The 27,254-nt window shown below is 35.9% G+C and overlaps 1 protein-coding gene across 5 annotated transcripts in view; it reads left to right on the forward strand.

Annotated features, from left to right (window-relative positions):
* LOC109106940 (E3 ubiquitin-protein ligase Itchy-like) overlaps nucleotides 1–27,254 on the forward strand; it is a 28,196-nt gene continuing 942 nt past the window's right edge. Inside the window, exons 1-23 of one of the 5 annotated variants that reach the window (XM_042713606.1) lie at nucleotides 1–216; nucleotides 4,365–4,455; nucleotides 5,481–5,622; nucleotides 5,831–5,955; nucleotides 6,930–7,064; nucleotides 7,151–7,196; nucleotides 7,329–7,504; nucleotides 8,346–8,541; nucleotides 8,708–8,803; nucleotides 10,148–10,322; nucleotides 10,416–10,479; nucleotides 10,809–10,893; nucleotides 11,048–11,176; nucleotides 16,462–16,534; nucleotides 17,408–17,479; nucleotides 17,673–17,761; nucleotides 18,808–18,967; nucleotides 19,133–19,266; nucleotides 22,224–22,364; nucleotides 23,325–23,445; nucleotides 23,701–23,805; nucleotides 23,898–23,994; nucleotides 26,429–26,501. In XM_042713606.1, coding sequence (XP_042569540.1) covers nucleotides 4,386–4,455; nucleotides 5,481–5,622; nucleotides 5,831–5,955; nucleotides 6,930–7,064; nucleotides 7,151–7,196; nucleotides 7,329–7,504; nucleotides 8,346–8,541; nucleotides 8,708–8,803; nucleotides 10,148–10,322; nucleotides 10,416–10,479; nucleotides 10,809–10,893; nucleotides 11,048–11,176; nucleotides 16,462–16,534; nucleotides 17,408–17,479; nucleotides 17,673–17,761; nucleotides 18,808–18,967; nucleotides 19,133–19,266; nucleotides 22,224–22,364; nucleotides 23,325–23,445; nucleotides 23,701–23,805; nucleotides 23,898–23,994; nucleotides 26,429–26,501 — 2,504 coding nt within the window. In that variant the 5' untranslated portion in view covers nucleotides 1–216; nucleotides 4,365–4,385. Of the gene's footprint in view, nucleotides 217–2,298; nucleotides 2,787–4,364; nucleotides 4,456–5,480; nucleotides 5,623–5,830; nucleotides 5,956–6,929; nucleotides 7,065–7,150; nucleotides 7,197–7,328; nucleotides 7,505–8,345; nucleotides 8,542–8,707; nucleotides 8,804–10,147; nucleotides 10,323–10,415; nucleotides 10,480–10,808; nucleotides 10,894–11,047; nucleotides 11,177–16,461; nucleotides 16,535–17,407; nucleotides 17,480–17,672; nucleotides 17,762–18,807; nucleotides 18,968–19,132; nucleotides 19,267–22,223; nucleotides 22,365–23,324; nucleotides 23,446–23,700; nucleotides 23,806–23,897; nucleotides 23,995–26,428; nucleotides 26,502–27,254 lie in introns of those variants that run through there. The other 4 variants (XM_042713604.1, XM_042713609.1, XM_042713608.1 and 1 more) reach the window with 4 other exon arrangements.

The following is a 27,254-nucleotide window of genomic DNA, read 5'->3' on the forward strand; positions in this document are numbered from 1 at the left end:
AGCGTTGAGTTCAGAGCGGCGTCTTTGATGACGTGTTGCCGTGAAGATGGCGGAAGTTCACTCCTGATCTGAGCCGGAGTCGCTCGGTAAGGATCGTCTAATAAACTGTCTGAAGACGGATTCGGTTCGGCTCCACGTCTCGCATCTGACCCACCGATAGATTCGGGTAAGAGAGGAACAGCTGATCGAGAGCGCGCGCTGGAGTTCACCGCTTATGTATGTATGTCGTACTGACAGCTCGACCGATCACTTTGATTATTTCACTCTCACGTAAATAGCTCAGAATTGTCATTTGGAATCGATAACATGCGCCTGAAGACGTTTCTGAGCGTCTATCGTCTGCTGGTCGCGTATGAACACATGTGGCGTGTTAATTCTGTCATGTCAGATGTTCAGCCTGAGTTTGTTTTTTGTTGGTTTTGGTTTCAGCTGATTTGATGATTTGAATATTTCCGAGCTAAACAGGTTCGTCCTGAAGCTGCTCGACTGATCTCCATCGACATTTAGTCCAACAACGTTACCAAAAATACCGCGGTAAAAAAATAAAATAGTTAACGTTATTGGAGTTTTGTTATTAGCCACAACTATAATCGAAAACAGAATGGTAATATTATGTTATATTGATATAATACCATGTTATTAAAATGGCCATGGTTTTTCCGAGAATACCATGGTGTTGTACTACTATGGTTACATATAAAATAGCGCGGCCAAACGATTAATCGCGATTAATCGCATCCAAAATATAAGTAAATAAGTTTTTGTTTACATAATATGCGTTTGTTCTGTGTATATTTTTTATGTATATATAAATACACACACTAACATGCATGTATATATTCAAGAAAATTTTTTTGTTTATAGATAAAATATTTATATTTATGTATAATAGAAATTATATATGAATATACATGTAAAAATATATATATATATATATATATATATATATATATATATATATATATATGTACACATATGTGTATATGTTGTATATATGTATGTATATATGTATATGTGTATATATGTAGATATATGTATGTGGTATATATATATGGTATGTATATGTATACTGGTTATATATATGTATGTATATATGTATGGTATGTATTATATATGTGTGTATATGTGTGTGTGTGTGTGTGTGTGTGTGATATATATATATATATATATATATATATATATATATACTATATATATATATACTATTAGGGCTGTCAAATGTGATAATCACGATTAATCACATCCAAAATAAAAGTTTTGTTTACATAATATATGTGTGTATACTGTATACATTTATTATGTATATATAAATACACACACATGCATACATATTTAAGAAGAATATGTTATGTTTATATATTAAATATCTTTTTATATATAATATAAAATATAAGAATATAAATATATAAATGTATATACATGTAAATATTTTTCTAAATATATCATTTATGTGTGTGTATTTATATATACATAATTAAATATACCCTGTACACATACATATATTATGTAAACAAAACTTTTATTTTGGATGTGATTAATCGCGATTAATCATTTGACAGCCCTAATATATATATATATACTTAATATGCAAAGTACACACGCATATATTGTATAAACACAAACTTTTATTATTTTGGATGTGATTAGCACTAATAGCACAAATATAAAATGCACTCTTATAAGTGTAGGGACACAAAAGTACCATAGTAAATGACTATCATGGTTATATTGTGGTATTATTTAAATTATCTTGGAATATCATGCAAATACACAGTCATTACCAAACACCTTTTCAACTTCTTCTTCACTAAACAATGGTGTCACTATAGTATTATTTCAGCTTACAGTGTTTCATTTCATTCAGCTTACATATACGTTTCTATGGACTAAACACACGTTAGGTGTAGTGGAAGACAGAGACCTTATGTATAGAAGTAATATTTGCCAAGCTCACCCGATTAATCAAGTAAATAACCGACAGATTAATCGATTACCAAAATAATTGTTAGTGGATTTGGTTATAAAATGAAATATCCCAGATATCACCATCACTGTACTTCAGCAGTACTCTTTTGTAATGAAAAGTTATTGGATTATAAGCGTTGCTAGGGTGTTCTGAGTGGTTGCTAGGTGGTTAATCTCTCTGATATACCAGTCAGTGATATAAAACGTCTTGGGGTTTTCTGTGGGATCTTTTGTTTGTTTTATCGCCACAAACACTCCCTCCCTCTGACATATAGCCCCGCCCCCAAACTCACGCCATTGGTCGGGCAGTTGTTGTTATGTTAAGTGTCTCAAACAAACAGGTTGACGTTTGGAAAGGGTGTTTGACTCTTCAATGATTAACTCGTAGTCACTGACAGCAGAACGTGCTGATGAGGAAGACGACGCGGAGGAAATAGCAGGAACTCCGGTCTTGTGACTCGTCTTTGGTTTTCCTGTGCGGATTCTCTCTCTGGCTGAGAGACGTTTAGGTTGTGAAGGAACACGTCTGTCATAATCTCTGACCTGGAGGCTTAACAGTGCCATTTAAACAGCTTTAGCTGGTGTTTTGTGTCTTTGTCTGCGTTGGCTTTTTTCTTCGGGGCTGTTTTTGTGGACGGACACACGATCAGCGATGAATAATTAACCCAAAGATCAGCTCGAGTGAAAGTTTATTCAGATCTCGGTTTGATTGTGACGTAACTGGAGGAGAAGTCACCGAGCCCGGCGTCTGTAATCTGGGAAACTGAAAGATATCGGACTCTAGTTTCTTCATTTACTGTGGTTTTCTGCTTTGGAGTATGGTGAGCTTGTTGAGATTTGTTTCCCTGAGTTTCAGTTCCTCTGTCATGCTGGATAAGTCAGGCATTCCTTGGAAAAATTGCGTAATATTTTACTGTCTTGTCATAGTCATACAATCTGACCTAGTTTACCTGGAAACCTTTTAACTAGATTTTTACAGGTTTTTTTTTTTTTTGCTTTGTGCATTCAATATTTTGAATCCGCTTCAATAATTAAATGTTAATAAATCTAAATATAAAAAATATATATTGTATTAAATACTATATAAATATTAAAAATTGAGGCTGACCGATATGTAACACTTTTTAATACTTTTTAAAATAATAATAATTCCAGCAAAACAACTTAAAATCGATCAAAAGTGACAGTAAAGACATTTATAATTTTACAAAAGATTTCTATTTCAAATAAATGCTTCTGAATTTTCATCAAAATACCCTAAAACTTCATGAAACACAGTTTCCACAAAAATATTGTGCAGCACAACTCTTTTCAACACTGATAATAATCATAAATGTTTCTTGAGCAGCAAATCAGCATATTAGAATGATTTCTGAAGATCATGTGACACTGAAGACTGTAGTAATGATGCTGAAAATACAGCTGCACATCACAGAAATAAATTATATTTTAACAGATATTCACATAGAAAACAGCTGTTTTGATTTGTAATAATATTTCACAAAATTACTGTTTTTATTGTATTTCTGATTAAATAATTGCACTCCTGGTGAGAATTCTTTCAGAAACAGAAGTGTGTTTACATGATACACTGTAATACAACTTAATGTTAAAAAATTCATAAAATTAAATGAACACTTATTTTACATCAAATTTACTTATATGTAATAATATTTACCAAAAAAAAAAAAAAAAAGAAAAAAAAAAAAACATTAATTATTTTAAAAAATAGTTTCTGTTAATAGGCCATAAAAGATTCACTTTTAGGTGATGCTGGCCAAGAATCTGCCAATACATAAGTCTATTATATTTTAACATATATTCACATAGAAAACAGCTGTTTTGAAATTGTAAAAGTATTTCACAATATTACTAATTTTACTGTAATTTTAAATAAATAAATGGTGAGCATAACACACAAAAAAAATCGTACAGATATCAAACCGTATATTTTCCTGGAAATTAAGAGATATTGAGATGTATTTGAAGTTACTTTTTAGGGCTGTTAATCTGTGCATATTGCTTAGAAAAATTCCTGTGATTTCTCAAAAATTGCAAATTCTGATTTTGCGTAATAAAGTGTTTATATATCGTTCTACTGTCGAAAAAGTAGGTTTACAAGTTTCGACACTGCTATAAACTTAGTCTAAGTCTAATGAGCTCTTTTGAGGATGAAGTTATTGCTAATTTATTATTATTATTTTTGAAAGATTCATGTCATCAGATCTATATCGTCAGATTTATTTTGGATATCAATAAGCAGAAGTGCATGTTGCTCTTGCAGTGCAACTATAATGTTGTGAAAATGCACAGGCGTGTGCCAGAACACGCTTCAGTGTGCATTATTAAAACCAGCAGTATGTTAACGTGTTGTGTGTGTTTTGTGTTTTGTGCCGCAGGTCTGAGTGTAGCTCTGTGTCATGGCCTGCAGTGTTGCTAAAGCAGGCCCTGCTAATGGCTTCCCTATGAAAGCGCAGCTGCAGATCACGGGTACGTTTGCATATGTTTCCACCTGTGATTTTATCTGACGTGACATTCTTCCTCATCCACAAGCCTCTGATCGCTGGACTTTGATGTTCTGTCACATTAATAAACACTGATATTTCAATTCTGATGGTGTCGTGGAGCAGCAAAGAAGCCGAGGTGCACATGTCCCAGTGTTCCCATCTCTGTCTCTGTTATTGCTAATAAAATAGAATAAAAGGATCAAATCAAAAAGAAGATCATACACATAGGTAACAACAGCATTCATTTTGTTTAGTGGGATTGTGCAATTTGGACCAAAAATCATCTAAAGTAAATATAAATATTTATTTATTTATATTTTATTTATTTAGCGTTAACAGAATTTGTCTTGAAGTGATATTTTGCTCATATGGTGAACATAATATTTCATGTTTCTTGATAGCTACAGACCAGGGTTATTTTATTTTATTATTTATATATTATTTAAATTTTTATTAATATCTTAAATTAGCTTTAATTTAATGTTTTCCATTTTCTTTTTAATTTTAGTTTAATTTTTTTAAGTAAGTTGTATGCTTTTTCATTTTTTTATTCATTTTTGTTTTAGGTTTAATTTATTTCACTTTTATTTATTTTTTCATATTTTTTAATTGATGACTTATAACTTAAACTTATTTCAGTTAGTTGCAAAGGCAACCTGTCTAATTTTCTAAGTTTTTCATCTAATATTTTATTTTATTTCAGCCCTATTTTTTTATACTTTTTTTTTTTTTGATATTTTTTATTTTTTTTAGGGTTTTTGTAATATTTTTTATTATTATTGATAATTAGTAACACATTAATGCAAAATAAAAAATTGAACAAAACATGTTCTGTACAATCTACATCACTTTTGTAATAATATGCTAATTTGTGCATATTATTCAATGCACATAATTTTTTAAAACATAGTTTCAATACAATGTATTTTAATTTTTAAAGAGAAGAACATTTGAACCTGTACTTCCTTCAAAGGTCTTGTTTTGACCGTTTCTTCTTCCTGTTTGCAGTGATCTCGGCCAAACTCAAGGACAACAAGAAGAACTGGTTCGGCCCGAGTCCGTACGTGGAGGTGTGTGTGGACGGCCAGTCCAAAAAGACGGAGAAGTGCAACAACACACACTCGCCCAAATGGAAGCAGCCGCTCACTGTGTGAGTTTGCCTTGATTTCAGGCCTGTGTTTGTGACTCTGCACAGGCTCGACCAGTTCCTGATGCACAATGTCATGCGGCTCCATTCTCTGTTAAACTGCTTTCGTCTTCCTGACGTGAAGTGATTGTTAAACAATGATTCAGAACTGACTGTAGACTCTATAATGGGCGTGTTTGCTGAGTTGAGTGTGTGTGTGTGTGTCCATCAGGATTGTGACTCCGTTCAGCAAGCTGATCTTCCGTGTTTGGAGTCACCAGACGCTGAAGTCAGACATTCTGCTAGGCGTGGCCACCCTCGACGTCAGCGAGACGCTCAAAACACATGACATGAAGAGTGAGTGTTTCTGCTCTGCTGCTTTAACCACAGCAGCCACATCAAAGAGTCTGCCCACATTAGCAGACCACTGGAGTCCTTCTGTTTGGTTTTTAAAAAGTAAACATAGTTTTGTTATCGGAATACTCCCCGCACATATCATACAAAAAATACCACGTTTACTAGCTCTGACAGGAGTTATGATATTGGACAGACAAGGTTTCAAATATACATACAAAAAAAAAAATCTAAATAAAAAAATATGTATATTATATATTTATTATAATTTGTATTTTATAATTAAATTATATTTAATTTTCATAATTTAAAATATAAAATCTAGATATATTTTAATTAAAACTATAACAATTATTTTTTTTAAATAAATCATTCAAAAATGAATTGTAAAAATATACGTGCAGTTATGTAAGTAATGTTTAATCTATTTTTCTGAATTTACTCTTTCACATGTTATGACAAAAGTTATCATGTTTACCAGCTGTGACAGCTCTCACACTATATTATAAATAAAATATATTAATATTAATATTAATGTAAATAAATAATAAATATTTTATATTATACAATATACATTTCTATAATTGATGAATTTTTATCATGTAATTATAACACACATATAAATATAATTAATGAATGATTCAATAATTTAAATGTATAAATATACAATTATTTTATATAATATAATATCAATTAATTTAATTGTATAGTATGAATTATGTTAAATAATTTCTATAATATATACATACTTTAAATAAATAAATTATATATAAAATAAATAATTTAATAATTTATTTTAGATTTTAAAAATCTATCATTTAAATTTATATATATATATATATAATTGTTCTGCATTTACTCTTGTTTTTCAGCAGTTGTAATGAAGTTGAGTGCCATTTTAATGCTGATTGTTTTTGTTTGGAGGTTTTGAGACTCTTTTCTTCATCAGCGTCTCTCTTTGCTTGTGTCTCTTTCAGTCTGTGAGGTGGTGCAGACGCTGCAGCTGTGCACAGACAGAGATCAGTCGGACAACATTGGGGATCTGTCCGTGTGTTTGGACGGTCTGCAGGTGGATCCCGAAGCGTTCCAGTCGGCCGAGGCCAACCACAAGAGTCAGTCGCTCTGTTAGTTTGAAGAACGGTGCTACTTAATATTTGACATAAAAAGACCACAAATAACTGATCTTATTGTCTTCCAGATACTTTAAACGGGGATTCTGAGATTCATGAAGACTTAAGCAGAAGGTATCTTCAGATTAAGTGCAAGTTTAAATGAAGACATTTTAACACATACAGTTTCTTAAGTTGATATGAAGGGAACCTGTGATTGGTTGAAGAATGTCACATCTGAGTCTGATGTCTTGTGTTTATCTGGAGAAGCAGAGATCCCTCTCCATCGGTCACAGACGCTCAGGATCAGCCGTTGGCTCCTAACGGCCGCGTGAACGGAATGGACTCTCCTTCGGTGTCATCCAGAGGGTCGCGACCCCAGAGACCCCCGCGCCCCTCGCGACCTCCCCCGCCGACCCCACACAGACCCACGTCTTCCCCAGGTGAGACCGGCCACACGGACATATTTGGTGTTTAATACTCTGCTGTTTTATGATGAAATATGTCGGATGAAAAAAGCCAAAATTATCCAGACTTATGTATTGGTAGATTTTTGGCCAGCATCAGCTGATAGTGAATCTTTTATGGCTTATTAACAGAAACTATTTTTTTTTTTTTTAAATAATTAATTTTTTTTACTTATTTATTTTTTTAGTGAATCTTTTATGGTATTAGTAGTATTTGATGTAAAATAAGTGTTAAAGAAACTATTTTTTTTTTTTTAATAATTAATTTTATTTATTTATTTATTTTTTGTTTTATCTGTTTCTGAAAGAATTCTCACCAGGAGTGCAATTATTTAATCAGAAATACAATAAACACAGTAATTTTGTGAAATATTTTTACAAATCAAAAGCACTGTTTTCTAAGTGAATAGCTTATGTATGTAATTTATTTCTGTGATGCGCAGCTGTATTTTCAGCATCATTACTCCAGTCTTCAGTGTCACATGATCTTCAGAAATCATTCTAATATGCTGATTTGCTGCTCAAGAAACATTTCTGATTATTATTATTATTGTTGAAAAGAGTTGTGCTGCTTCATAGTTTTGTGAGCATCATTACTGTGGTACATTTTATATTTCAGGATTCACAGATGAATAGACAGTTTAAAAGGACAGTGTTTATTTGAAAAATAACACTATAAGTGTCAGTTTTGATTAGTTTAATGCAGCCTTGCTGACAAAAAAAAAAAAAAAAATGAAAACAAAGGTCATGCATTGAAAAAAAATTGTACTGCAGTGAAGAAATACTGGTGACGTTTTTTCCCTCCCCCGCTTTGCAGCTTCCTCTACCGGCTCATTTCCTGACGGCAGCGATTCGTCCCGTTCAGACACTCCGGTTCGGAATCCCACTGGGGGCGGAGCCTCTGAGTCAAGCCCCGCCCCCACAGTGGAGCAGCCTGGAAGGACGTCCCTCAGTGTAGTCCCCGCCCCCAGCAGGATTCCCAGCGTGGTCAACACTGGACCTCTGCCTCCCCAGTACGTCACTTCCCCAATTTACAAATCACCAGAATCAGAAAATGCATGCTTTCTGTTTTTAAAAAATGTGTTGGTTAATTTTGAGTAAATATTGTTTGAAAAAAAAAAAATGTTATCAGCCATCTGTTGATATCAGTGCCCATATGGTTGGTGTGTGTGTGTGAAGCTGGGAGCAGCGTGTCGATCAGAACGGCCGTTTGTATTATGTTGACCATGTGGAAAAGAAGACGACGTGGGAGAGACCGGAGCCTCTGCCGGCGGGGTGAGAAACCCTCCTCTGTCACTGAATTACTGGACACGCCCTACACATAGTGGACACATACTTTTACCAGATTTCCACCGTAACTCAGAGTCAGTGCAGTGCAGTACGGTGGAGTTTAGACTTTTCAGCTTAAGAGTCTGGACTGCTAGTGAAGGTTTGATATTTTAACACATCTCATTTATGACCCTGGAGCACAAAAGATAAGTCTCTGGGGTATATTTGTAGCAATAGCCAAAAATACATTGTATGGGTCAAAATTATAGATTTTTCTTTTATGCAAAAAATCGTTAGGATATTAAGTAAAGATCATGTTCCATGAATATATTTTGTAAACTTCCTACCGTAAATATATCAAAACTTGATTTTTTATTAGTAATATGCATTGCTAAGAACTTTATTTGGACAAATTTAAAGATGATTTTCTCAATATTTAGATTTTTTTGCACCCTCAGATTCCAGATTTTCAAATAGTTGTATCCCAGACAAATATTGTCCTCCTAACAAACCATACATCAATGGAAAGATTATTTATTCAAAGCTTCAAAAAATTGGTTTTGTTGTCCAGGGTCACATATATCAGAGAGATGCTGTTTCATGTTCACTTTTCTGGTAATTATAGTATATAAAACAACTGCCAAGTGACCAAACCAAGAACATGTCCAGGTCATGTTTCAGCACAAAAAAAATGATATTTTGTTTAAGAAAATGCAGGTTATTTTTTAAGGATCTCCTTTTTTTGTGTACTAGTACTGAAATACTATAGAATTTCAAGATTGAATAACATTTCTACTAATCAGCCTGTAATTAGGCTGGTTTCTGTGGAAGCTTTTTTTCTGCTATGGAATAAAAGATAAAACAGGAAGTTGCAACATTTTATCTCGCAATTCGGACTTTTTGTCTTGCAATTGCAAGTTTACATCTCACAATTCAGACTTTTCTTCTCAGAAATGTGAGTTTAGATCTTGTAATTCTGACTTTTTCCTCTGCAATTGCAAGTAAATCTCTCACAATTCTGACATTTTTTTTCTTCTCGTAATTGCAAGTTTATATTTCTCAATTTTGAGTTTATATCTTGTATTTAATTATTTTTTTCAAATGCAAGTTTGTATCTCGCAATTCTGACTTTTCCCTCACAATTCTGACGTTTTTCTTGCAATTGTGAGTTTATATCTAGCGATTGAAAAGATTCTCCGTAAATGTTGCATTCACCTTTGTTTTATTTTTTTATTCGGACACATTTCTTAGATGCCCATTTCTTAAATACTATTCAGTATTGTTTGAATATCGCTGAAGAAAATGTTAATGCATGAATATTTTTGGTTCACATTCACTTCTCTCTCGTAGCTGGGAGCGGCGTGTGGACCCGATGGGTCGGGTGTATTTTGTGGACCACATTAGCAGAACCACCACATGGCAGCGGCCCACGATGGAGACGGTGCGAAACTACGAGCAGTGGCAGCACCAGCGCAGTCAGCTGCAGGGAGCCATGCAGCAGTTCAACCAAAGATTCATCATCGGGGTGAGGAAATGAAATGCATGCATTTATCTTCATATTTTAACATATACACACAGTTAGCCATAATGTTCTCTTTGTGCTATTCTGTAACCGCAGGATCAGGCTTCAGTTACCCAGAATAAAGAGTTCGACCCGCTGGGACCTCTGCCACATGGATGGGGTGAGAGAGGGCAACAAACTTTCCTTTCATTACCAAAGAAACTGCTGTATAAACTGCACTCTCTTCTGTAATGTGCTGGATTAGCGTGCACTTTTTATTGTTCTGGTAACCTTATTATCTGTACCTGTGAAGAAGCACTAAAATTAGCTGGTACATCCTTCAGTGTCCCAATTTAACTAATGAGAACCGGTTGCACCGTGTAAACCAGCTGGTAAAAATAGCTCAGATGTTGAAAATAGCTCTGAGTAAAAGTTTGCGAAGGCTTAATCACATCTTGACTCCATTATTTCTTACTTTCCTCCTGGTGTCTCCATCTGTCTCTCTCTCAGAGAAGAGAACGGACTCTAATGGCAGAGTTTACTTTGTTCATCACTCCACCAGAACGACGCAGTGGGAGGATCCGCGCACACAAGGGTCAGATCCGCTGTCTTTTTCCTCTAAAATGCCTACAGAGAGAAACAATAAAGCACTTTTGAATTTGTATTATTACCCAGAGTCATTAAAGGTCTTTTTTCATAAACTGATGATTATGAAAATGTGCTCATGGCTCTGTTTCTGTGTTGTGCAGTTTGCTAAATGACAAGCCACTGCCGGAAGGTTGGGAGATGCGGTTTACGGTTGATGGCATCCCTTACTTCGTAGATCACACCCGGAGAACCACCACTTACATCGACCCACGGAGTGGGAAATCCTCCCTGTGAGTGCAAACAGTGCAGAACTGTTCATGGTCACGTGATGTTAGCAACAGCGTTCATGGTCACGTGATGTTAGCAACAGCGTTCATGGTTGCGTGATGTTAGCAACAGCGTTCATGGTTGCGTGATGTTAGCAACAGTGTTCACGGTTGCTTGATGATGTTAGCAACAGCGTTCATGGTCGCTTGATGACGTTAGCAACAGCGGTCATGGTTTATTGATGACGTTAGCAACAGCGTTCGTGGTCACTTGATGACGTTAGCAACAGCGTTCATGGTCACTTGATGACGTTAGCAACAGCGGTCATGGTCTATTGATGACGTTAGCAACAGCGTTCATGGTTGCTTGATGACGTTAGCAACAGCGGTCATGGTCTATTGATGACGTTAGCAACAGCGTTCATGGTTGCTTGATGATGTTAGCAACAGCGTTCATGGTCACTTGATGAGGTTAGCAACAGCGTTCATGGCTCACTTGATGACGTTAGCAACAGCGGTCATGGTCTATTGATGACGTTAGCAACAGGGTTCATGGTTGCTTGATGACGGTTAGCAACAGCGGTCATGGTCTATTGATGACGTTAGCAACAGCGGTCATGGTCTATTGATGACATTAGCAACAGCGGTCATGGTCTATTGATGACGTTAGCAACAGCGGTCATGGTCTATTGATGACGTTAGCAACAGCGTTCATGGTCGCTTGATGACGTTAGCAACAGCGTTCATGGTCTATTGATGACGTTAGCAACAGCGGTCATGGTCTATTGATGACATTAGCAACAGCGGTCATGGTCTATGATGACGTTAGCAAAAGCGGTCATGGTCTATTGATGACGTTAGCAACAGCGTTCATGGTCGCTTGATGACGTTAGCAACAGCGTTCATGGTTGCTTGATGACGTTAGCAACAGCGGTCATGGTCTATTGATGACGTTAGCAACAGCGTTCATGGTCTATTGATGACGTTAGCAACAGCGTTCATGGTCGCTTGATGACGTTAGCAACAGCGGTCATGGTCTATTGATGACGTTAGCAACAGCGGTCATGGTCTATTGATGACGTTAGCAACAGCGTTCATGGTTGCTTGATGACGTTAGCAACAGCGTTCATGGTCACTTGATGACGTTAGCAACAGCGTTCATGGTCACTTGATGACGTTAGCAACAGCGGTCATGGTCTATTGATGACGTTAGCAACAGGGTTCATGGTTGCTTGATGACGTTAGCAACAGCGGTCATGGTCTATTGATGACGTTACCAACAGCGGTCATGGTCTATTGATGACGTTAGCAACAGCGGTCATGGTCTATTGATGACGTTAGCAACAGCGTTCATGGTCGCTTGATGACGTTAGCAACAGCGGTCATGGTCTATTGATGACGTTAGCAACAGCGGTCATGGTCTATTGATGACGTTAGCAACAGCGGTCATGGTCTATTGATGACGTTTAGCAACAGCGTTCATGGTCTATTGATGACGTTAGCAACAGCGTTCATGGTTGCTTGATGACGTTAGCAACAGCGTTCATGGTTGCTTGATGACGTTAGCAACAGCGGTCATGGTCTATTGATGACGTTAGCAACAGCGGTCATGGTACTATTGATGACGTTAGCAACAGCGTTCATGGGTCGCTTGATGACGTTAGCAACAACAGCGGTCATGGTCTATTGATGACGTTAGCAACAGCGTTCATGGTTGCTTGATGACGTTAGCAACAGCGGTCATGGTCTATTGATGACGTTAGCAACAGCGTTCATGGTTGCTTGATGACGTTAGCAACAGCGGTCATGGTCTATTGATGACGTTAGCAACATCGTTCATGGTCGCTTGATGATGTTAGCAACAGCGTTCATGGTCGCTTGATGACGTTAGCAACAGCGGTCATGGTCTATTGATGACGTTAGCAACAGGGGCCCCCACAGCGTTCATGGTTGCTTGATGACGTTAGCAACAGCAGTCATGGTCTATTGATGACGTTAGCAACAGCGTTCATGGTTGCTTGATGACGTTAGCAACAACGGTCATGGTCTATTGATGACGTTAGCAACAGCGTTCATGGTTGCTTGATGATGTTAGCAACAGCGTTCATGGTCACGTGACGTTAGCAACAGCGTTCATGGTCACGTGACGTTAGCAACAGCGTTCATGGTCGCTTGATGACGTTAGCAACAGCGTTCATGGTCGCTTGATGACGTTAGCAACAGCGTTCATGGTCACGTGACGTTAGCAACAGCGTTCATGGTCGCTTGATGACGTTAGCAACAGCGTTCATGGTCGCTTGATGACGTTAGCAACAGTGTTCATGGTCGCTTGATGACGTTAGCAACAGCGTTCATGGTCAGGTGACGTTAGCAACAACGTTCATGGTCGCTTGATGATGTTAGCAACAGTGTTCATGGTCACGTGACGTTAGCAACAACGTTCATGGTCGCTTGATGACGTTAGCAACATCGTTCATGGTCACGTGACGTTAGCAACAACGTTCATGGTCGCTTGATGACGTTAGCAACAGCGATCATGATCGCTTGATGACGTTAGCAACAGTGTTCATGGTCGCATGATGTTAGCAACAACGTTCATGGTCGCTTGATGATGTTAGCAACAGTGTTCATGGTCACGTGACGTTAGCAACAACGTTCATGGTCGCTTGATGACGTTAGCAACAGCGATCATGATCGCTTGATGACGTTAGCAACAGTGTTCATGGTCACGTGACGTTAGCAACAACGTTCATGGTCGCTTGATGTTAGCAACAGTGTTCATGGTCACGTGACGTTAGCAACAACGTTCATGGACGCTTGATGACGTTAGCAACAGCGTTCATGGTCACGTGACGTTAGCAACAGCGTTCATGGTCGCTTGATGACGTTAGCAACAGCGATCATGATCGCTTGATGACGTTAGCAACAGTGTTCATGGTCGCTTGATGACGTTAGCAACAGCGATCATGATCGCTTGATGACGTTAGCAACAGCGTTCATGGTTGTGTGATGATAGCAACAGCGTTCATGGTCGCTTGATGACGTTAGCAACAGCGTTCACGGTTGTGTGATGATAGCAACAGCGTTCATGCTCACTTGATGACGTTAGCAACAGCGTTCATGGTCGCTTGATGACGTTAGCAACAGCGTTCCTGGTCGCATGATGTTAGCAACAGTGTTCATGCTCACTTGATGACGTTAGCAACAGCGTTCATGCTCACTTGATGACGTTAGCAACAGCGTTCATGGTCGCTTGATGACGTTAGCAACAGCGTTCATGGTCGCATGATGTTAGCAACAGTGTTCATGCTCACTTGATGACGTTAGCAACAGCGTTCATGCTCACTTGATGACGTTAGCAACAGCGATCATGATCGCTTGATGACGTTAGCAACAGTGTTCATGGTCGCATGATGTTAGCAACAGTGTTCATGGTCGCTTGATGACGTTAGCAACAGCGTTCACGGTTGTGTGATGATAGCAACAGCGTTCATGCTCACTTGATGACGTTAGCAACAGCGTTCATGGTCGCATGATGTTAGCAACAGCGTTCATGCTCACTTGATGATGTTAGCAACAGTGTTCATGGTCGCTTGATGACGTTAGCAACAGCGTTCATGGTCGCTTGATGACGTTAGCAACAGCGGTCATGGTCGCATGATGTTAGCAACAGCGTTCATGCTCACTTGATGATGTTAGCAACAGTGTTCATGGTCGCTTGATGACGTTAGCAACAGTGTTCATGGTCGCATGATGTTAGCAACAGTGTTCATGGTCGCTTGATGACGTTAGCAACAGCGATCATGGTTGTGTGATGATAGCAACAGCGTTCATGCTCACTTGATGACGTTAGCAACAGCGTTCATGGTCGCATGATGTTAGCAACAGCGTTCATGCTCACTTGATGATGTTAGCAACAGTGTTCATGGTCGCTTGATGACGTTAGCAACAGCGTTCATGCTCACTTGATGACGTTAGCAACAGCGTTCATGGTCGCATGATGTTAGCAACAGCGTTCATGGTCGCATGATGTTAGCAACAGTGTTCATGGTCGCTTGATGACGTTAGCAACAGTGTTCATGCTCACTTGATGACGTTAGCAACAGCGTTCATGCTCACTTGATGACGTTAGCAACAGCGTTCATGATCGCATGATGACGTTAGCAACAGCGTTCATGGTCGCATGATGTTAGCAACAGTGTTCATGCTCACTTGATGACGTTAGCAACAGCGTTCATGCTCACTTGATGACGTTAGCAACAGTGTTCATGGTCGCATGATGTTAGCAACAGTGTTCATGGTCGCTTGATGTTAGCAACAGTGTTCATGGTCGCTTGATGACGTTAGCAACAGCGATCATGGTTGTGTGATGATAGCAACAGCGTTCATGCCTCACTTGATGACGTTAGCAACAGCGTTCATGGTCGCATGATGTTAGCAACAGCGTTCATGCTCACTTGATGATGTTAGCAACAGTGTTCATGGTCACTTGATGATGTTAGCAACAGTGTTCATGGTCGCTTGATGATGTTAGCAACAGCGTTCAGGGTGGCTTGACAACGTTAGCAGCAGTGTAGCGTTCACTGTAACATTATGATCTGCAGCAGTGCAACTTTCTTTTCATTTTACCGATCATATGCTTTTGAAATCATTATGTATAAATCATATTTTAAAAGTCATTTATGACCTTGAGACTGGTCTGAGAGATTCCTTGTTTTGCTTAATTTGGTTTAGCTTACAGAACCACGAAGCTCTTTCAGGTGACAGTGTGTGTCATCAGTCATTACATGCAGAACAGGAAAAACGGGTTTGTGCGCCTCAGGAGTGAAACTGCATTCGATGATAATCTTCCGTTATGACTCAGCTCAGACAACGCAAACACACCTCTCTCAGAATGTGTGTATTGATCCACATGAAATGTTTTTAAGGCACAAAGCGATCCTCTACGTCAGAGGAATGTGTGACGAGCTGCTGATGTCAGAATATTCCTAACAAACAAACATCTGTACTCTGCGTTTCCCGTCACGAGCGTCAGAATAAGAGCTTAGGGCGTCTAGATAAGACTTTTATTAAGATGTTTTCACCACATGAAAGCTGTTCTGTGAATAGTCCGAGCATGTTTATGAAGTAACCAGGCAGGGTTAGCATGCAAAGCAATTTTACTTGAGTGATTTTCATGTTTAGACATTAAATTATTAAGAAGTTGTTTTGTTGTGGTGCTTTAGATTTAGTCTCAAACTAAATATGAAGCTGTTTTAAAACTTGTATTAAGTTCATATAATGAAATTTCACTCTTCCCTTCCATTCAGTGAGAATGGCCCTCAAATCACATACGTACGAGACTTCAAAGCCAAAGTTCAGTACTTCAGATTCTGGTGTCAGGTGAGGATTTCCTTCAGTTTTGCATTCATGGTCCAGTTGTGTTTTTATGGATTGGTAAACACTGAAATATTAATAAGCAAGTTGGGGAGATCAGTTATGAAGGAAAAGTTCACCCAAAAATGAACATTTGCTTAAAAACGTTCTCACCCTCATGTCATCCAAGATGTATTTGAGTTTGTTTCTTCATCAGATTTGGAGAAATGTAGCATTGCATCAGTGTCTCAGCAATGGATGCTCTGCAGTGAATGGGTGCCGTCAGAATGAGAGTCCAAACAGCTGATAAAACATCACAAGTAATCCACACCACTCCAGTCCATCAGTTAACATCTGGAGAAGACAAAAGCTGAAACAAATCCAGCATTAAGATGTTTTTAACTTAAAACCATCACTTCTGGCTAAAATACAAGCCCTCTATCCATAATGATGTTTTCTCAATCAGGAGAGAAATCTGCACAGATTAAACAGTTTACAGTCCAAATCAGATCTAAACAAATATGTGTGTGGATTTAGAGACATAACAGGAGATGGGCTTCTTCCACAAGAGAAGCGTTATTATGGATTATTAATGCTATTACAGTTTAAAAACGTCTTTGATGGATTTGTTTCTTACAAACATGTAGCTTTTGGCTTCATACAACATTAACTGATGGACTGGAGTGGTGTGGATTATTGTGATGTTTTTATCAGCTGTTTGGACTCTCATTCTGACGGCACCCATTCACTGCAGAGCATCCATTGCTGAGACACTGATGCATCTACATATTGGATGGCCCGAGGGTGAAGTAAATTTTCAAAATGGATGTTGTAACTTCTTCCGTTGTATTTAAATGATCTTTTTAACAATTACGTTTTGGTTTTAATTTTTCATTATAGCAATTAGCGATGCCACAGCACATAAAGATCACCGTCACCCGCAAAACGCTGTTTGAAGACTCGTTCCAGCAGGTACTGCAGTGTAACTTCAAAATAACCCGTGACCATTGTTATACCATGGTGTTTTCTGCTAGCAGCTCAAGCATTTAAAAACCAGATCAGAGACATATCATAGAGCCTGTAAATGTATTTAGACACGTCAGACATCTGCATGGTTCGGAGTCTCTGAGATGTGAAGTGACGTTGTTCTGGTGTCTTCCGGCAGATCATGAGTTTCAACGCTCAGGATCTCCGGCGCAGGCTGTGGATCATCTTCCCCGGGGAGGAGGGGCTTGACTATGGAGGCGTGGCCAGGCAAGCTTCATATTTCACTCTTCCTGTAGAATAAAGACCAGAAGAAAGCATTCTAGAGGACGGCTGCATGATATATCAAAATATAGCTTTGTGCGATTATCAAATTGCACAGACAGGAATTTAATGAATTAAATATGTGTGTTCTGATACTGTCAGCACATACAACCCGTACGCATACAAGCCCGTTTGTTTAACGTTCAAAAATGGAGAAAATTAAGACATAGTATTAGTAATTTTTACATTTTTTTTATTAAATACTTGATTTTTTTATTTTTATAGTACTAGAGTTACAATATTACAATATTTTTCTTGTTTTGTTTAATATATTATTTAATAATATCACAATAAAACCACAATTATAACTGTTTTTATTTTATTGTAGTCAGATTTTTGCAGAATTGGTCAAAAATAGCAGGTATGGGCCCTATTATTATTATTATTATTATTATTATAGATAACCAAAACTGAAACTAAAATTAAAACCATAAATAAAAACATTTTCATTACTTTAAATAAACATTAACTAAAATAAAATAAAACAAAAACATAAAAGCATGCAAAATAAAGCATAAAAGCTTTATTTCAACTAGTTGCCAAGTCATCAGTTCTCATTTAAATTTAGTTTAACTTGAAAATTACTAAAATAAAAATGAATAAAAACTATATATATATAAAAGTTGAAAAGTAATAGGTTATCGTTTTTTTTTTTTTTATTTTGAGAAAAATATAAAAATAAAAACTGATTCAAAATATGAACAAAAGCTATTATAGTATCTTAGTGGCATTAAAATAACACTGATGTTGATTTTATGGTTATTGAAGGGGGTTTCAGTCGGTTCCTATAAAGAGTAAACCCAAATGTGAACATACAAAGGAAAGAAAAAGGTTTTCTCAAATTGTTCAGGCCTCTCGTAATCTGATGCAGTGGTTTTGAGTTATTTAGGAGTGATTGAGTTTTGATGCGTCACATTGCATGGCTTGCATCCAGTGTACGGTAAACCTCATGTAATGCTGTGAAACTGAAGTGTGTTGTGTGTTTTGTGCAGGGAGTGGTTCTTCCTGTTATCTCACGAGGTGTTAAACCCCATGTACTGTCTGTTTGAATACGCTGGCAAAGACAACTACTGCCTCCAGATAAACCCCGCCTCCTACATAAACCCTGACCATCTCAAATACTTCAGGTTCATTGGACGCTTCATCGCCATGGTAATGCTGTCTTGCCATATTTGGTCAATGTCAGATTGAATTCCAAATGGTGTGATATTAAACAACTGTCCCTGTTTCTAAACTGGATTTGGACATTAATGAACATTATAATGGCAAGAATCTCTATGATGCCTGTTTAGCATGTATTCTTTGTGCTTCCTGCAGGCCTTGTTTCATGGGAAATTCATCGATACGGGCTTCTCACTGCCGTTCTACAAGCGCATCCTGAACAAGCCCTTGACTCTGAAAGACCTGGAGTCCATCGACCCGGAGTTTTACAACTCGCTCATCTGGATCAAGTCAGTTTACCTGCTTTACTGAGCTCATGAATATTCATTATGATTAAGTGTAAAGCAGTAAAGTCTTGTGGTACCATGGTACCACAATATAAACCATATGGTGCTTTAAAGAATGCCATGGTACTTTTTGGGTACTTGTTTTAACAATAAAAACAAACAACAAAACAGAACAAAAAAAATACTTATATTATTAAAAAATAATAATATTTATAACATACATGAAACATAAATAAAAAATATATAAATATATACAAAGAAATACTAATTTATTATTATTAATAATAATAAATATGTAAATAAAGTCCACTTTATTAATTTCTGAGTAAAGGCGCATTGGTTAAGTATTATGCAATTAGGCCTCCAAATAAAAAATCTAATAAATAGCAAATAATTATTTATGTAAATAAAGTCCACTTTAAATTTCTGAGTAAAGGCACATTTTGATATTGTCTTCAAAAAAAGACATCGTGGAGTAATTTTGCCATATATATATATATATATATAATATATATATATTATTATATGAAATCATTGTTATGTAAAATTATTAGTAAATTATTAATTTAAATTATTCTAACAAATAATAATGATTCTGATATGCTTTAAATGCAGGTAAAAATTTGGTGTTCATTTTTAAAATTTAGAATATGAAAAAATAAACTTTTTTTTTTTTTTTTTGCATATGATCACCTCAAATGATTTTATAAGGATACTTTTTCTGTAAGTGTTTTAAGCTACTGTGAATTCCTGAAGTCTTGTGTGTGAGTGTGGCGTAGGGCTGCCCCCTAATAATCAACTAACCGTTAGTTGACGAGATGAGGCTTAGTCGATCAATTTTATTAGTCGCAGAAAAAAAAGTCCACAGGAAGTGGCGAAGTCATGTAGTGGACAGATCATTAACAGTTTGTCTAAGTGGAACAGTACATCAGACATCCAAATGTTCGTTTCATTCATCGACCTCAAATATGACTTATCATCTGAAACATGTAAGTAGCAGCAACATTACATGGCAGCTCACTCTAACGTTAACCTTGAAAAGTGTGCGCTATTGAAGTGTGGAAGCTGAATATAGCGCGCTCACTGCATGACAGTTATCTTGGAGGCACCAGTGCGATCACTTGCATTTAACTTAAAATACTCCCTCATTTTTGCTCATACAGAGTAATACATCTTTCAAATCTGTAAAAGGTTTACTTTTATTTGTGTGCCCTCACAATAACAACAAAACATTGTGCTTCTCTAAAATAATGAAAGCAAACAGGGTGTGCTTTCTGCCGTCTCGGTCTCTGTGAACTTGAGCATGCTAAAAAAAAATGAACCGAAACTGTGCTTGCCTCACAGACATGAAAAATATATCAATAGATGTCAAAAATATTGAAATGTCTACTTTTAAATGAACCAATTCAAATGGAAAACAAATATTTTCAGATTATGTAATCTGTATGAAGCGTGCACGTCCACTGTGGAGGTGATGAGCCAGTGTCGTCGACTTCATCACTGCAGCCGGAAATACAGTAAACACTAGTTTATTAGTTAATTATTATAATGTTAAGACAGTCTTCTTGCTGTTTTTTTCTCTGACACATTCATAATCATTACTTTTGCCGCTGCGCTGTTGCAAGCTTTATGTGTGCGCTTGCGTGCTGATAGGCTGTAGACAATTAAAGGCTTATTATTATGAATTGTATGGTTTATTAATATAAAAGTGCGATTAGTCAACTAATTGCTTAAAATGAACGATTACTAGTCAATAGTGCTGGGCGATATATCGAATATTAGCGATCATATCGGAATAATTTTGACGACGATATAAAATTTTAAAATATCGTGAATATTGAATATATTTCACAATTCAAGCATGGCTTTCCCAAAAGAACGCCACCGAACGTCCAAAAAAAGGAACATGTAACTGACGGACTGCTCTACAAGCCTCTACTACGATAGCGTGCAATTGAGAGCGGTTGCCAGAGGAACCATAGTGTTAACATCCCCGAATCAGAGCTTCGCTGTTACAAGGAGGAACATTTCTTCCCGGTGTGTCCGCCGCTTTTTTTAAGCAATCTGGCAACCATGCTCACATGCTCACTCCTCAGTGCGGAAGCACCGCAGATGATGATCTGAAAACACTAACAAGCTGGAGTTTAGCGATCTAATGAAAGCGTCGTTCAGCCGGTCTGTGTTCTGTCATGAGATCTCGACTGTATTGTTTGAGATTGTGATCGCTGAATAAATACACTTAATCGACCGCTGATGTTTGAATAGAGAAACATAGGCTATGGCCGTTTGGATTTACTTTTAGGGAGTTTCACTGTTATATTTAGTTTTTTTTATGATTTTTAATGATGGAGTGAGAAAGTCTTTGGTATTCATTCATATAACTTATATATTTCATGCCACAGAGCTTCTCTTAAAACCGCAGACAGTTGACAGACTTGTGTTCTTCGCTAAAAACTTGTAAAAAAATAAAAATAAAATACTCATCCCAGTTTAGTTATTTCTTCCAGTTGCATAGTTTAAATTGTGAATTGCATGCACTAAACAAGTTGTCAGAATGCACTTTCTATACTTGTTCTGCACTAATTAAGTTACATATAGGCCTACATGTGTTCATTTAATAAAAAGCAGTAAGTGATCACTTGGTCTTGATTTTGTTTTAACTGCTTAAATAAGCTGTTCAGTCTAAATTGTTTTTGTTGTTTTTTTTTAAAGGGGCAAAAGAAAATCATGTTTTTTTATTATTTAAATGCAAATGCAAACATACCGAGATATATATCGAATATTGTAAAAATTGACAATATCGAGATATTATTTTTTTTTTATATATCGCCCAGCCCTACTATTCAACTAGAAAAATCTTTAGTCGAGGGCAGCCCTAGTGTGTTTCTAAATCCTTGCGTCTGAAATGCAGCTCAGAGTGATTGATATCAGTCATGAACTGTCTGTGTGTGTTGTGTTAGGGATAATGACATCGAGGAGTGCGGGCTGGAGATGTTTTTCTCGGTGGATAAGGAGATCCTGGGTGAGGTGTCGACTCATGAGCTGAAGCCGGACGGCGGGAACATCCAGGTCACAGAGGAGAACAAGGAGGAGTACATCAGGTGCCGCTCTGCCCGTCTCAAAGTCTCATAATGAAATACTCTTGATGCTTAATAAAGCCAGACCCCACACAGACACACATAAAGCCCTCTAGATCCTTTAGCACTGGTGATGTTGTTGTTATCACATAGGATTATATTCATTTTACTTGTCAAAGTCCAGTGATATATTATAAAGAAAGGGGTTCAGTCTGGTTTTCCATTTCACTCATTTCAGTGCCGTTACACTAGGTCTGTTCCAATTCTTAGTGAGCTGCCTATCTAGGGAACAATTTTAGGCCATACCAAACAGTAGACAGCAAAATTATGCTGCCCCTAAGATATCTAATTTTAACATTTTGCATTATATATATTAATTCATGTGTGTGACCCTGGAGCATAAAACCAGTCTTAAGTCGCTGGGGTATATTTTTAGCAATAGCCAAAAAACATTGTATGGGTCAAAATTATCTTTTTTTATGCCACAGATCATTAGGATATTGAGTAAAGATTAAGTTTCATGAAGATATTTTGTAAATTTCTTACCGTAAATATATCAAAACGTAATTTTTGATGAGTAATAATTTTTGATTTGTAAAAATTTTATTTAAAATGATGCATTTATATTAATACATTCAATTTAATTTAAAACGATGCATTTTTTTCAGTACCGAAACAACTTGGATTTTATTTATTTTTTTTATTTTTTCGTTAGTTATGATTGTTGCAAGATTATTTGTTTGATAGGTGGTAATAAGGTTGTTAAAATAATTGTTGTTAATCAATGATGTGTTGTTTGCTGATAATGTGGTTTTTTTAAAAAGTTGTTTTTTGGTAAGATGTCGTCTTAGAAGGTAGGGTGTGAGGATCTGTGGGGTTATTGGGGATTACTAGAGATTGGGACTTATGTTCTTTGAATTGAATTGTCTGGTCTTGTTTTGTTTGTTTTGTTTTGGTTGTAAATATCCTGTTGTGTGTGTTCAGGCTGGTGGCTGAGTGGCGTCTGTCTCGTGGTGTTGAGGAACAGACTCAAGCCTTTTTTGAAGGATTTAATGAGGTTCTTCCACAGCAGTACCTACAGTATTTCGATGCCAAAGAGCTGGAGGTGAGAGACGCTGATAAAAAAAATCCCTTAAGTCCCATGTACAGAGCTGCCTCAAAAATATGTGTGCACTTGAGTCACACTAAAGCATATCTGAATGTCATTGCATTGCATAACAAAATGCACTGATATCCGGATATATGTGCAAATGCTTTAACAAATGCTCTGTACATTCCTAAGCTTTCTGAATCAAAAGACATCTTATTTAAATACTGTTGCATCTATTCTGTAATCAACCCATGTTTTTATGTGTTCTAGGTGATGTTGTGTGGGATGCAAGAAATAGATCTGAATGACTGGCAGAGAAACACCATTTACAGACATTACACCTCCACCAGTAAACAGATCCTGTGGTTCTGGCAGGTAATGACGCAATAATCTCATCAGTAAATCATTTTAAATAATAATGGTTCAGATTGCACCAAGTTATAAGACACTCTCTCTTTTCTCTGTAGTTTATTAAAGAGATGGACAATGAAAAGCGCATGAGACTGTTGCAGTTCGTCAGTGGTACCTGCCGTCTACCTGTAGGAGGCTTTGCAGACCTGATGGGTGAGTTACTGTGAAGGTCACATAGAATTTATTTTGGATTCAGATCCGTTTTTATTTAAAAAGCAAAATGAAACAGCATGCACTATGCATTTAACTACCATAATGTGACGTATTATAGCATTAAGGCAAGACACTTCAACTGAATAGGGTAAAAATATTTAACTAATAGATATCACCATACTTTCCCAGTTGATTGCTCACAGTACATTAAGACAGTTGTTTTGTGTAACAACGCATTTGTGGCGTTATATTAATTTGTTTTGATTAAATGCACAAATGAGGCGTTATCTAATTAAACAATTCCAGAAGATAAATATTTTGTTTGGATATTACAGTTTAAGGTTTTTATAGAGGGGATTTTGATTTTCTCTTTTTATCAGTCCATAAATCAGAAAATACTGTCAACAGCCAGAAAAAAATACATTTTCATCATGTTTTAGGAATAAAATGTTATATAAATCAGTGTGAATGATATATGAACAAACCCTTCAGTAATAACCTTCAGAATATAGAGAGGAATAAAACTGCTAAGTTTGGTGTCTGTAAGTGCTGCTGAAGTGGAGAAAAAACTCTTAAAGAAATTACTTGTAATTGAAATGTACAGACCAAAATAGATAGTGTTATAAAATTAATATATTTTAGATGTTTTCTTTTCACTAGTCTGTAAAAAGATTGTTTTCCCAAAATACCTATGAAATTTTCCAGACAGTAGGACAGTAACAGTAAAATATAATATAGAAACAAGTTACCATGTTTTTTTTTTTGGAAATATGTTATATAAATCAGTGTGAATGATATATCAACAAACCGAACAGTAAAAACCTTCAGAATATAGAGAGGAATAAAACTGCTAGGTTTGGTGTCTGTAAGTGCTGCTGAAGTGGAGAAAAAACTCTTAGAGAAATGAATTGTAATTGAAATTTACAGACGCAAATAGTGTTATAAAATAAACACTTAACAGTGTATTTTGGTTGTTATTTGGTGTTTAAAGAAGTATTTGAGAAATTATTCCCAAAATACCCTGAAATTTTCCAGAACCTTCAGAAAGTAGAGGAGTTATAGAACTGATAGTTTGGTGTGTAAGTGCTTTTTTTTTTTTTGGAAAAATACTTTTAAGAAATGAAGTGTGAATGATATGTACAACCCAAATACATAACAGTATTAAACCTTCAAATATAAAAGAGGAATTAAAGCTGCTAAGTTCTCACTAGTCTGTAAAAGCTGCTGAAGTGGAGAAAAACCTCTTAAAGACATGCAAGAAACATATGAAATTTACAGAAAAAGATAATAAGTTATACAATAAAAACATGTTAACAGTGTTATTTTGAAATGTTTCTGTTCACTATCAGTTTGAATGATATATCAACAAACCTATCAGTAAAAACCTTCAGAATATAGATGGGTATAAAACTGCTAAGTTTGGTGTATGTAAGTGCTGCTGATGTGGAGAAAAAACTCTTAAAGAAATGAATTGTAATTGATATGTACAAACCCAAATACATAAAGTATTATAGAATAAATACTTAAAAGTGTATTTTAGATGTTTTCTTTTCACTAGTCTGTAAAAAGATTCTGTTTTCCCAAAATACCTATGAAATTTGGCAAGAAACATATGAAAGTAAGAGTAAAAGATAATATAGAAACAAGTTACCATGTTTTTTTTTTTTTTGGAAATAATATGTTATATAAATCAGTGTGAATGATATATCAACAAACCCTTCAATAAAAACCTTCAGAATATAGAGACGAATAAAACTGCAAAGTCTGGTGTTTGTAAGTGCTGCTGACGTGGAGAAAAAACTTTTAAAGTTATATATCAACAAACCCTTCAATAAAAACATAAAGTGGTACAAACCTATAACACTGTTACAAAAATAAACACTATGTTTTGAAATTGAAATCTACAGACGCAAATAGATACAATACAATAAAATAAACACTTAAATCTGTATTTTGAATGTTTTATTTCAAAGAAGACATATTGTCGACACAAAACAGCCCAGAATCACAACATTGACCGGTTCACATGAAAAAAAAACCCATTGGTTTGGCCTGTAGTTTCTTGCCTTAAACAGAATAAAGACTTTAATTTGATTGGATCATGGTTGTTAGGTGTTTTGATATTATTGGTATAATATTGTTTTGTTCTGCCCACATAGCCATGGTTATGTCAGCAGAGAAAAAAAAAGTTGTTTCAGAGGCTTGATTATGATGAAAAACATTTACGGAGAATGTAAATTGCATCAGTTTCATGTTGTCTCTAGCTACAGTTCTGTGTCTAAAGGACATTTTGCCGTAGATCACAGAACGCTGCTCTTGGTCCTGTTCGTTTACTCTAAATAAGATCTCTATAAAGCTATATTTCAGCGCAGAGATCAGTTTGAGTCCTGGCTCATGTTGGTAGAGGGTGACGTTTGTCATGTGTTCGTTTCAGGGAGTAATGGACCACAGAAGTTCTGCATCGAGAAGGTTGGGAAGGAGAACTGGCTTCCTCGCAGCCACACATGGTACATAATCTCATACAGACATTATATTCATCTCTAAAGATCTGTTCACATTTCTCTTGATAATACCTGTTATGAAATCCTTTGGTATTAATTTCTGTGTATTTAAGCTTAAGCTGTGTAAGTACGGATGACTTGTGTCACTTGAGGCATATTTTAAAATAGTAATACAATCTTTGCATCTTTGTCAACTCTCTAAATACATATTTGTTAATGATTTGGCAAATGGGTAAATAGGCAATAACTTTTTTTTTAATAATAATAATAATTTTTATTAATGAAGATGAAAATATCAATAATAATTAGTATTTGTATTGATTTAATACAATAATTAACAATATATAATAATTGTTATTATTATTATTATTAATTACTACTTTATTATTGTTTATATTATTTAAAAAAATTTAACTGAATAATTTGATGAATTATTTTTTAATCAATAATTATTCTATATATATATATATATAGAATATATATATATATATATAATATATATAAATATAAATATAAATATAAATATTTAAAGCCATTTATTTTCACTTTTATTTTAGAATTAATTAGTAGTACAGTACTTCCTACTACTGTCATTTTTTTTTACACATTTGCACTATGTATTCATACTTTGTAAAGCAAATAATAACCATCTATAATATTACACATTTGCACTATGTATTCATACTTTGTATATCTATATCTATATATAATATATATATATAAGATATTTATATATACATTTTAATTTAATAGTATAGT

This window comes from Cyprinus carpio, chromosome A23 (assembly GCF_018340385.1).
Source record: "Cyprinus carpio isolate SPL01 chromosome A23, ASM1834038v1, whole genome shotgun sequence".
In the NCBI taxonomy this organism is placed as follows: Eukaryota; Metazoa; Chordata; class Actinopteri; order Cypriniformes; family Cyprinidae; genus Cyprinus; species Cyprinus carpio.